This window comes from Anarrhichthys ocellatus, unplaced genomic scaffold, assembly GCF_004355925.1.
Source record: "Anarrhichthys ocellatus isolate YVR2014 unplaced genomic scaffold, GSC_Weel_1.0 scaffold83, whole genome shotgun sequence".
NCBI lineage: Eukaryota > Metazoa > Chordata > Actinopteri > Perciformes > Anarhichadidae > Anarrhichthys > Anarrhichthys ocellatus.
The window spans coordinates 368,578-380,322 of record NW_022280113.1 but is presented as its reverse complement, the minus strand read 5'-3'; the positions used below and the strand labels follow the sequence as shown (position 1 = coordinate 380,322).

At 42.6% G+C, this 11,745-nt stretch overlaps 1 protein-coding gene across 1 annotated transcript in view; it reads left to right on the top strand.

Moving 5' to 3' along the window:
• The window catches only part of LOC116398363 (serine/threonine-protein kinase N1-like), a 23,321-nt gene extending 14,476 nt beyond the window's left edge, over positions 1–8,845 (top strand). Inside the window, exons 11-23 of the mRNA XM_031874598.1 lie at positions 8–26; positions 956–1,091; positions 1,380–1,464; positions 2,277–2,356; positions 2,674–2,749; positions 2,964–3,055; positions 3,303–3,479; positions 4,207–4,269; positions 4,563–4,639; positions 4,734–4,876; positions 5,693–5,800; positions 5,932–6,012; positions 6,238–8,845. Coding sequence (XP_031730458.1) covers positions 8–26; positions 956–1,091; positions 1,380–1,464; positions 2,277–2,356; positions 2,674–2,749; positions 2,964–3,055; positions 3,303–3,479; positions 4,207–4,269; positions 4,563–4,639; positions 4,734–4,876; positions 5,693–5,800; positions 5,932–6,012; positions 6,238–6,441 — 1,341 coding nt within the window. The 3' untranslated portion in view covers positions 6,442–8,845. The remainder of the gene's footprint in view (positions 1–7; positions 27–955; positions 1,092–1,379; positions 1,465–2,276; positions 2,357–2,673; positions 2,750–2,963; positions 3,056–3,302; positions 3,480–4,206; positions 4,270–4,562; positions 4,640–4,733; positions 4,877–5,692; positions 5,801–5,931; positions 6,013–6,237) is intronic.
• Positions 8,846–11,745: the final 2,900 nt, after the last annotated feature.

Sequence of the window (11,745 nt, the reverse complement as noted above, 5' to 3'; positions counted from 1 at the left end):
GAAGAAGGTCTTTTCTAAGCAGCAAGGTGAGGAAACACAGAAAAATATGCTGATTTATGGAATAATATTTTCTTTCTACACTGCAGTCTTAGTACAGTTCAAAGACTTTAAAATGAACGATCAGCATTTGTGCAGAAACGTTATCCTAATGAGAAAATGAACAAAAGGAGAGAAACACTTCTGTTTCTTGGGACACTATTTCCTTTTAGACCACAGCACCACCTAGTGGTGAATTAATCATCTCGCGTCTTCATGATGATGACAACTTTATTTATGAAGCACTTACAGAAACAAAGATAGGAAGTCCTTCGCTTCAACGAGATGTAGAGCAGAGGTATTAAAAACCACATAAAGGAGAAACGATTCATCCAAAACCTGGACACTGATGTGAAGGACTACTCGCTCTCTTTATGAGGATCAAGGAGGTTTTGGAATATGATTTAATTTCACGAGTGTATTCCTGACTGTTATGAATTCCCTTGGGACTTTTACATCCCTTTTTAAGATTTCTAGTATCTGAAAAACAATGAACACACCATGAAGGAAGAAGAATCTGTTTCACTGAATCTTACGGCCAAATTGGTATTCACATACAAGCAATTAAAACATATTAAGAGAAAATAAAAAATCACAGCCAAGTGGCCTACTGCAAAAGCTTAGTAAAATAAATATAGAATAGAAAAATGTACAATAAAATATCACAGTTCACAGTATAGAGAATATGTGCAATGTACAGAGATAATAGTCCAAAAGATGTTCACGTAACAAAGACGGATGTTAAACATTTAGGTTAAAGAAAGAGTTTGCAACAAGTCACGAATTTAAAAAAAATTTTAAAATCTAAAATTGTAATCCGAGCTATCTACAAAGTTCGCCTTAAACTCTCTCTAGAGAAATGCTCCGCCCTGCCAGACATGCGTCGCTGACTCCAGTGTGTTTATTGGTGCGTTTCCAGGCAAGGCATTCCTTCGAGCTCGTCAGATGAACGTGGACATCGGGACGTGGGTGAGGCTGCTTCGAAACGCCATTCCCACGGTCAACAACTCGGGAACCTACAGTCCTAACGCACACAGCCAGACACTCAACTCCGGGTGAGACACACACAAAGTGCATAAGCCACACAGATGCACACACTCCACTTCCCTGCACTGGAGAGACGCTCTTTATCCACGTTTGACAGCCATCAATCAGACTGTTCTGTCGAGCGCAGCAGCATTCCTCGAACCTTTTCCCCTGGTGTTTCCTGGCAAAGTGTAAAGCACGTGATGCTTTCTCTGCCCCCTCGTCTAACTGCCCTCTTGTGTTTGTCCCTGTCCATTTGTCTCGTGTGCATCGCCGTGTTGGTCTGTTTGTCTGCGTCTGTGTGAATGTTTTTTCAGGGAGTTCTCATTGGAGAAGCTGAGTTTGGACAGCGACTCTCCGATAAGAGGCGATTTCAAGAGAGACGCGGACGCAAACACCCCGGTGAGACAGACGGAGGGAGAGGAAGCCCGGGAAATGGGGGAGGTGTGTGTGTGTGGGGGGGGGGGGGGGGGGGTCTATTGTAGTAAAACCACTCTCTTGGCTGTGGGATGAAGGGTCTCTCTATATTTAGTCGTGATCCACGAAAACACTGAGATATTACTTTAATCAGTAAATAATGTAATGATACACAATCCACTCCATAATAATTACAATTTAGGTCAAGTTTGGACTTTATTTTGAAACTAGCAAGACATTTTGACGTAAAGTCATTTGGGAAAATTGCTAAGATGTCATTCGATGTGCTCCGAAACAGCTGTTCAATGTAGCCGTTTCCATAATGTTGCGGTCATGTCATATCAGAGTCATCGTAACTTAACTTGTAAATTGTGTTCATGTCCGCATCTGTACTGTGAATGTGATTTGGAATTTTCTGAAAGCTCCGATGTATCCAACTTAATAGAGTACAAGTGCCTAAAAACCAAACATGGACGTGCAATGAAATTAAACCCACGTCTAGTAGATGCTGTTTAATAGTGTCAGTGCACAGCATCTTTAACCCTCACACAACCACTTAGCAACGATGCAGCTCTCTTTCATTCGTCTGATGACGTGAGCGCCTGTCCCACAGCTGATATGACACGTTCTGCACCAGACAGACGCAAAGCGAACCCCGCTCCCTGGAAGGCTGCTTGTGTGTCTCGTCCGTCACAAAATCACCATCGTGTCTCTTGACCTCCATTATCTCGCTGTCTCTTCGTGTCTCTGTCTGTCTCTTTTCCTTCGTGTCCCTTTCCTCGCATGTCCCTCCTCAGGACCGACTGCCAGTCATCGAGCCCTTCTCCCCCCCAGACCTCACCCCCGAGTGCCCTGTCCGAACCCCATCTGTTGGCAGGTACACACATGAACAATGTATCTTTATGAGTTTCTTTTTTGTATCTTGTCCACATCATATATATATTTTACTATAATTACTGTAACACTGTCCTTTAGTCTGATATTGTGTGTTTATACTCTTCTTTATATTCTATACTTGTCTGTATAAGTTGTTTTCACGGAGGACATTTTGACATAAAACCCCTGCTGTAAATGACAAACATAAATGATGTATGCCATGACAAATGATGCTGTCATATAAGATTTTCAATCTCGTTTTCTGTATTTTGGTATTTACTCTAAATGTTCCTGCTGACTGTGTGTCCGTCTCTCCAGTAAGCAGAGGAAAGGTCCTCTGTCTCTCCAGGACTTCCGGCTGATTGCTGTGTTGGGCAGGGGACACTTTGGGAAGGTAGTTTGCCAAAGGCCTTGTTGGTTGTTTTTAAAACACCTGCTGAAAAAGGGTCAGACCTTATTGCACAACATTCATTCATTTAAGAGAGTTTTAATTCCTCTTCCACATTAAATCAGTAAACATGCATGTCTAGAAGCCCGTAGTTCACTCTGTACAGGTTGTGTACGTTTTGAAACAGACCCGAGTTGTTGCTGCATGTGTTCGTCTCCAGGTGTTGTTGTCAGAATACAAGAAGACGGGCACAATGTACGCCATCAAAGCCCTGAAGAAAGGAGATATCGTTGCTCGCGATGAGGTGGAAAGGTGTGTGACTGGATCTCTTGAATCACCATACAGTTCATTTGGGGGATGAGTGTACGTGTCTCATCAACCCAAAATAAACACACTCTTATTTTTCTCTCCAATCTTTTTACTCTCCTCTCCACAATCCTTAATTTTTCTCTCATCTTCTGCATTCTCCCATCTTCTTTGTCTCTCTCCCCTCCACTCTTACTCGCCTCCTTCTCTTGTTCATTTTATTTTGCCTCCTCCTCATCCTCCCACCCTGCAGTCTAATGTGCGAGAAGCGCATCTTTGAGGTTGTGAACCTGTCGCACCATCCCTTCCTGGTCAACCTGTTTGCGTGCTTCCAGACTCCAGAGCACGTGTGTTTCGTTATGGAGTACACAGCAGGAGGCGACCTGATGATGCACATCCACACAGACGTCTTCACCGAGCCGCGAGCCGTGTACGTAAAATCTGCATATACGTGTGTGTTTGAGAAAGAGAAGATGCTAAATGGAGCCTTAATGATTGTGATAAGTGAGTCTGTAAACACACTTTGCATATCCCGTAAAGCTGATAGCAGGTTAGACGAGTTCAATCATTTTCAGGGCTTTTTAAGTGTGAATTACTTTAAATCTCAAAATACTCAAAGTTTCTTAAGCAAGGAACACTGTCCAGGAAAAGTGAAAAGTGCATTCGATCCTAAAATGATCTTAACTTTGGATAATATCCACTTAATTTGTCTTACTGAGACATTTGTCAATGTTTGCATGTGAGTGTTATAAGACGCTTATAACGGTGGTATTGTATTGAACTGCATCATACTAAAAGGTGTTTCTAGTATTTTGTTCTTCCCCTGTATATAGAATATAATACAAACATTCAAATCTCATTAAAGGCCCTTCACAGCCCACAGGTGTTTTCCATTATTCTGTCCGTTAGCGCAGGGCCTTTTGAGGAATGAAAGAAAAGTCTGGTTTATAAATCAGTTCAGTTTCGTCCTTCTCAGTAAACGTGACCAAAACCAAAAGCCTACAACTTTGACATTAAAGACCTGGTGGCGATGGGAGTAGTCGTAGTGGTGTGTCCATTTTTGTTCCCATTTGTTCAGTTTTGTACTCATTATGGGGTTAACGTTTTATCGCCTCTTCTTGCAGGTCAGTAATAACGTTTCTTTGGTTTGACTTTAGGTTTTATGCAGCCTGCGTAGTTCTTGGACTTCAGTTCCTCCATGACCATAAGATTGTGTACAGGTGAGTGGACGCCGCACAAGCCTGTTTCCTCTTGTGATAGTTGGGATGTAGAAAACACATCTATGTCTACTGAAGAGAAACAAAACAACACTTATCCAATTTGAATCTGTTTAGAGAAGCTCTCAACATAATACTTGCTAGACATTAGCATGCTAATGTTAGCAGTTAAAAAGCCTCACTGAGAAGCATGACTTTACTGAACTCTTTTAAACTGTACTCTCAGCTGTGCTTGTTGAATTACTGCAAAGACGCACTAATTCTCAGCTATATCTTTAATGCTCTTTCTCATTCAGAGACCTCAAGCTTGACAACCTGCTGCTAGATACCGACGGTTATGTCAAGATCGCCGACTTTGGACTGTGTAAAGAAGGTGGAGATCGATGTTACTGATAGATGAGCTTATTTTTATTTCTCTTTTTTCTTCTTCTCTAAAACGGTTTCATGTTTCTGCCTCGTGTCTGTAGGAATGGGCTTTGGGGACCGCACCAGTACCTTCTGTGGGACTCCAGAGTTCTTGGCCCCAGAGGTCCTAACGGACACATCCTACACCAGGGCAGTAGACTGGTGGGGGCTGGGGGTCCTCATCTATGAAATGTTGGTGGGAGAGGTGAGGATTAGCACACACTCGCATACACAACGTTCTTACACTGTGTGGTGTGACAGCTGAACGAAGCTTTGTTTGAGCACACATTACAAAGTGGTTAGTTTACTAATGAATTTATTTAATTCATCCAGTATCATCCCACTGTCTCCATATGTTTCCTATTACTGTAAACCAGTGATCCTCAACTTATGGCCCACGGGGAGGATTCTCCAAATCCTCTGACAGGGGTCCGGCCTGTGTTTATGAATCATTCCAACATTTTAGTAATTAAGTGTTAATGTTATAGAAACTTTTTCAAATGTGACCAAAGCATTTACACCTAAAATGCAGTAGAATATTAGATTTATTTGTCATATGGGCCTAGTTAATAAGTTAATGAGTCAGTTAATTTGAATATAAAGAATTTCAAAGAAGAAAGAGTGTATTAATTTGATCTGATAAATATTATTCATGTTGATGTTTATTAACTGGCCACTGGCCTCCTGACATTTAGAACAAATGGTATCCCTGCTGTAAACGATCCAAAAACGGATCAAACACCATATATATCATACCCAACGCCAGCCAAGAGCAAAATAAATACAAGAATTATTCTTATTGCAAGTGCCCTGAATTTCTTCAGTCTTAGGTTATTTATATTCCTGCGCTCCTTTTCACAAAGAGAGCTGGATGTTTACAATCAATAACAACATGTTGACTGTGGTCAATGCATATTCATTTGTGAGATTCAAATCTGTAAAATGGATTGTATTGAATCAAGTGTGCTTTTGTGTGTCCACCTTTTGTGTGTCCACCTTTTGTGCGCGTGTGTGTTGGTAGTCTCCATTCCCAGGAGATGATGAAGAGGAGGTGTTTGACAGCATTGTGAATGATGAAGTCCGCTATCCACGCTTCCTGTCTACTGAGGCTATCGGCATCATGAGGAGGGTAAGAATACTCAAACACAAAGAAACAATGTCTCCTTCTCTTGCTGACTTCATCACCCATGAACACGAGGTACACATGAAAAACTTGTTATTCACCAACGTGTGTGTGTGTGTGTGTGTTTTCATGAGCAGCTGTTAAGGAGGAACCCAGAGAGAAGACTGGGATCTGGTGAAAAGGATGCAGAAGAAGTGAAAAAGCAGCCTTTTTTCAGAGTAAGTACACTGTTTTTTGTTTAATTAGATATAGATATAGAGATAGAGAGAGATAGATAGATAGATACACGATTCGTGTTTTTCCACACTTGGATCGTCGCATGTGGATGAGGTGGAAGACGGTGTTTACATAGCTTTACTTGTCCTTTTTGACACTTTAAAGGAAACTATACACAAAACTAAAACAGACCTGCAGATTCTAATTATGTCTCCGTTTCCATCCAGAATGTGGACTGGGAGGCGTTGCTGCAAAGGAAGGCGCCCCCTCCCTTCGTCCCCTCCATTGTCGGCAAGGAAGACGTCAGCAACTTCGACGAGGAGTTCACCACCGAAGCTGCGGCGCTCACACCGCCACGTGAGCTTCGCGTGCTCACCCGCAAAGACCAGGACAGCTTCCGGGACTTTGACTACATCTCCGACCTCTGCTAGTGGCCCGGTGGGGGGGGGCTCACAGACCTTAGAGGAATGTTCTGCTTCAAAAGGCTTGGCGGCGGGACCGACGTTCTCCATTGACCATCCGCTGACTGTGTGTCTGCCGTCAATTTACACTGTGAATGAATGCGGAGAAACCGGAGGCAGTCTGTCTCTTTTGTGTGTGTCTGCGGGGGTTTTAAAGATGGAGGACTGAGCAAATAAAAGCACGGACGGACAGCCGGCGGGGTGGAATGTTGGACAAACGAAGGCCCGCTTCTCCAATCATTGTACAACACACCAGTGACTTGTGTATATTTACAAACATTAGCCTTTAAAATGCCTCCTCCCATCGTCTTATGTGTCGGTGTGTTCATGAGCAGCTGTGAGAGGAGATGTTGACTGTTTGGGGTGGGGGGGTGGGGGGGGTTGTTTCAAGGCCTCTCATACAATGCCTTACATTTGCATTTGATCCACAGAAAAGCATCTTGTTTCCATTTTGTGGCCCTTTTGTATACAGCAGCAGGAAGAGTGACCCGATGCAGAAGACACGAGGATCAGCTCGTTAGTGGAAACAGTGAATTAGTACTCGAAGCTTTCCCAGCGGTCTATGATGACTGTTGCTAGGCGAATTATGAGTTACCTATGGGGTTAAAAAAAAAAACACTTTCTTACTTCTACCAACTACTTTTTAAAAATGTGTGCTGCTCGGATTTTAATTTGTGCCACGAACGTTACAAAAGCAATTCGTAAAGAAGTCCTATTTTATGACGGTCGCCTCCTCTGTGCATTATTGGATGCCCACCACAGACTTTTGAATTGGATATCTGGGCGTTATACATAGTTTGATAAAAAACAGGTGTAGCAGACACAGAATCACAACCATCAGCATAAAAGCTACGTGGCAAGCAGGTTACGTTATTTCACTCTTTTTATAATTAGGGAAAAAAGAAAACACTAAGACTTGATGTACGAGTAACATTATGGCGTCTGTCCGTTATGGGTTTGAGACACGTTCATCCAGTCATCGTCATGCGTAGAGTTTTGTGAACATGAAGGAAGTAATTTCCCTCCAAGACACTTTTATCCGACTTTAAACTCAAACACTGGCTCTAATGTTTTTTTTTTAATGTGTGTGTTTTAAGGACTTAAGCCACCAACAGTTTTCCCAACTATCCGTTGTGATCATTCCAGAGTTTCCATCATAGGGATGAATTCATCCTTGTTTCAGCCGCAACAGATTGATATCGAAGTTATTTTGGAAGATCCGAGTGAAGCCACGATCAGCCACTTCGAGTGCTGCTTTATGTCCCAGCGAAGTTCTCTTGGCAATTCATTTCTAAATGGACAATATCATTTGAAACAGGATGATCAGTGTTGGAAGAATATGAGCCAGTGGTAATAAACTTCTGTAACACGTCACCATCTCTGAGTACCGGAGAGGTTTGTTGTGAAGCTGTATGTATGATGGTGTGGATTTTACTTATCTTGTGTTTGACAATACAAAACCCTGTGTGAGGATGAGATGACGCATTTTATAAAGAGAACCTGGAGTGAATATTCTGTCTGTGTTCATTCAAACCAAGGAACGACGAGAACAGATGCAGATAGCTTTTCAATGGAATCGAGTCGTGAGGATTTTGTTCGTATCATGTCATCTTTTTACAAAATCGTATGGAATAACAATAATCAAGAGAACGTCATCAACCATGTATGAGGGCACATAATGGAACATAAAGCATCAGCATCTTAAAAAGCGTTATTTGTGATATTGATAAAGGACATCAGGTGCAAGTTCAAAAAAAGTACCGAGATCTTTGTGACGGTCTTAATTATTACACAATAACAGCATAGTTCTGCCCACAGCTTCCTTAAAAGGTGGTTGAGCCTTTGCTAACCTAGCATTGGTGTTAGCATTCCATGTCGGTCTGCTATCAATAATGCTGTACAGGTACTTGTACTCTTTGAATGTTTTTGTAGGAAAAATACTCAAATGCCCGTCTACTGTGAGAATATGAAATGATATTATTCACATTATCAGCGACCAAGGTGACATTTTCAAAGATTTTCAAGTGGTAAGTTTCTACTAACATTAAAACTAGCTTTTGTTCTATTCAATGTAAGCCCCGATAGTGAGCCAGCATGCACAATGCCACTACATTGAAACATCAACATATAAAGTTTAAACATCAATAGCTCATTGGTTAATAGGCAAACTCAACTGTATGATGAGGACAGTATGACATGTTTGAAAGCTCCAGAACGAGTGAGTAAGTAGACCTTGACTTGAGAGTATTTAAACTAAAGCTGAACTGTAGATGAATTAACCCGGACCTTTCCATTTTCTTCTTCAGACCCTGACTTAATAATAACCCCACTTGAATGAGATAATTATTAATTGTTAAGGTATGACTCTGTTATATGGGTTTAACATGGTCACATTAATGCTGCGTGCGTGTGTGTACAGTCAGAGTGTGTGTGTGTGTGTGTGTGTGCGTGTGTGTGCGTGTGTGCGCGCGCGTGCTGCTGGTCCATCCTGCCTGCCTGCCAGAGAGGGGAGTCGAGAGCTCTGCTAAGAGCTACATGGTGCTCAATTTTTCAAGATGTCGTCGCTGGAACAGAGGCTGTCGCGAATCGAGGAGAAACTAAAGCAGGAAAATGAAGAAGCTCGCCGGAGAATCGACCTCAACATCGACATGAGTCCGCAGCGACGTCCGAGGCCGAGTGAGTGTGCACCGGGGATTACCGGGGAGTCGGTAACGGGCAGAATAGCAGGGGGAAAGACCGGAGAGGCGGAGTGAAGGAGTTATGCTGCTCCTAGCTACTACATGCTAACAGGCTAGCTACATAAACAAACACCGACTCAGCTGGCTCGCTAGATTTTAGTGTCAAATGACTGACTTCACAAGTGGTATAGTTTATACAGTGAGTCAAGCAAAATACAAAAATAAAAAATGATATGCTGTCACGAGACGTCTCGCTGGCAGTCACGTCCTGAAATCTGCTCCGTATCTGTCCTGTCAAACCATGCTAGGCTAACAAGCTAGCAGTCTGAGTGATAGTCTGTGGCAGGGCCCAGCGTCCATCTGACCAGTGTTCTTATTCAGTCTACTTATGAAACATTTTGGAGGAGACGTTTATCTCGAGCTTATCTGTAGTCTCACATAAACTACTAAGCAGCGGGTTTGCTTGTGACTCCTGCAGCAAAGTCATTATTGTTTTCACTGCCAGTTTTGACCCTTGAGAAAGCAGACGCTGGTTAGTGGAAGCTATGAGATCTAGCTAACGTTCAACACACGTTATGTTGCCACATGAGCTACCACTTAACACACGGTAGTCACGTTGCTGTCTGCTGCGGACTTATTGTCATGAAGTCCTCCACAGTTTTAAAGTGAGTGTGATGTTATAAAAGCTGGTGTCACGTTGGGCCCTCGAACCGTCTGGAGGGGAAAACTGTCTCCAGTGTGAGAGTCTGCAGCATGCCTGTGCTGACTGACATGTATCACCGGAATAAACAGAAAGCTCTTCATTATCTTACCAGTGCAGCACTGTTCTCTCAGTGACTGTTCAAAGATCATTCTCTCCTACAGATCACCACTTCTTGTCCATCTTGACACACTTTTGTGAGGTTAAATGAGCTGTTCGTAAGATGGTGAGTGAGTTAAAGGAAAGGCTGCTGCTATTCTGTATTTTCCTCATTGTCAACTAATCTTAGGAATAGACCCAAACCACGTATTACCTGATATTCCTGTCTTAATGTTATTATAAAATCCAGTGTTTTCAATGTTCACCAGCAATTCCTCGCTACCTCACTTAAAGTTACCCCGTTAAGTTCCACGCAATAAGTTATACAAATTTTAAATCTGGGAAAAAGAGACCGCTGGTATCGAGTCGGTCCTCTGTATGAGCAGATACTCTGAGTTGAGGAACATCCCTATTAACAGCAATGATGTTGTTGCATTACAGTGAACACGGGCACTGCAGTTTATTTTGAGCTGGTGTACACCATACGGCTGCTACAAATTCTCACTGGAGCGCCAGATGTGCATTAATCTGCAGTTGTAGACCGTCCACAAATGAATAGGTACCTCTGTTTGAGTAACGTTTACTAAAAACTCCAGTGCCCAGCTGTTTAAGGAAATAACTGAGCCTTTTCTTCTAAATTACAACAGTATGTTTGTGACTTAGTTTTAAAGACTCATGACTTCAGTAGCAACCAGTGGGCATGGGGCTTGATGCCACAGACATGGTTTTGGAAGTCGGAAAGTATTGAAAGACGCGCTATCGCTTCGTTGATTTTGGTCTTTTCAAAGCATTTATTGACAATAAGAAAAAGATAGAATAGAGAAAGAGCTTATCCTGTACACTCCTATTGAGAACAAGGGACTTATAAAGAAGAATGTGTGTTCCCCCCCCCCCCCCCTTTTTTTTATGTGGGAGTGTGTGTGTGTGTGTGTGTGTGGTTGTCTCAGTAGAACAGTGCAGTAATATGCGTGTGTGTATATTTTTTTTCCCTCCGTCTAGTCATCGTGATCCAGCTCAGTCCTGCTCCAGCCCCTTCCCAGCGTGCAGGTATCATTCAATCCATCGCTCTCTCTGCCACTGCACCTCTCTGCATAAACCTGTCCCCCGTTTCCCCTCCCATCCCCTCCTCCCTTATCTTTGATGGGATTCAAAAAAATAAGAAATACAGAGATAAACACAGGCAGTTATCACATTTTCACGAGTCAGGTTTCCCTCCTTTCCTCACGTTCGTCTTTTTAACACTTTGATGCACGTTTCTTACATCCAGTGTTATTAATAGGCTTTAAAAAGTCGTCTTATGTCTTTAACAAGTGGCTGTAAAAGTGCATTTACCCTCTCCAGCAAATAAAGGGGCATGTTGTATTCCAGCCAGCTTGATGAGATGGTATTTTAAGTAATCAAGTAATATTTAAGAAGTCATTTATGTTGGCATCAGGTGACCAGGTTGGTGTCATAGACATGTATTAACCACATCGTTGAACAAGCCAGCGTAAACACTTGCGCACACGTACTTAGTTTCTTATTCCTGTTCTCACACCATTATCTGAGAAGTTTACTCCTGAATGAGAACCTCCACTGAGCGGCAGCAGTTAAACCCATGTCTGTGAGACCACTTCTGATATTTAGGCCCATCAGTTATGTCGAACCTCCCCTGAAAGTCACGTCCTCTCTCCATCTTTCCATTCTGACTCCTCTCTCTTGTCAGTGTGTGCCAGTGGCAGGGCAGTGTTGGTGTGCGTTGATGTTCACTGTGTGTGTGTGTGTGTGTGTGTGTGTGTGTGTGTGTGTGTGTGTGTG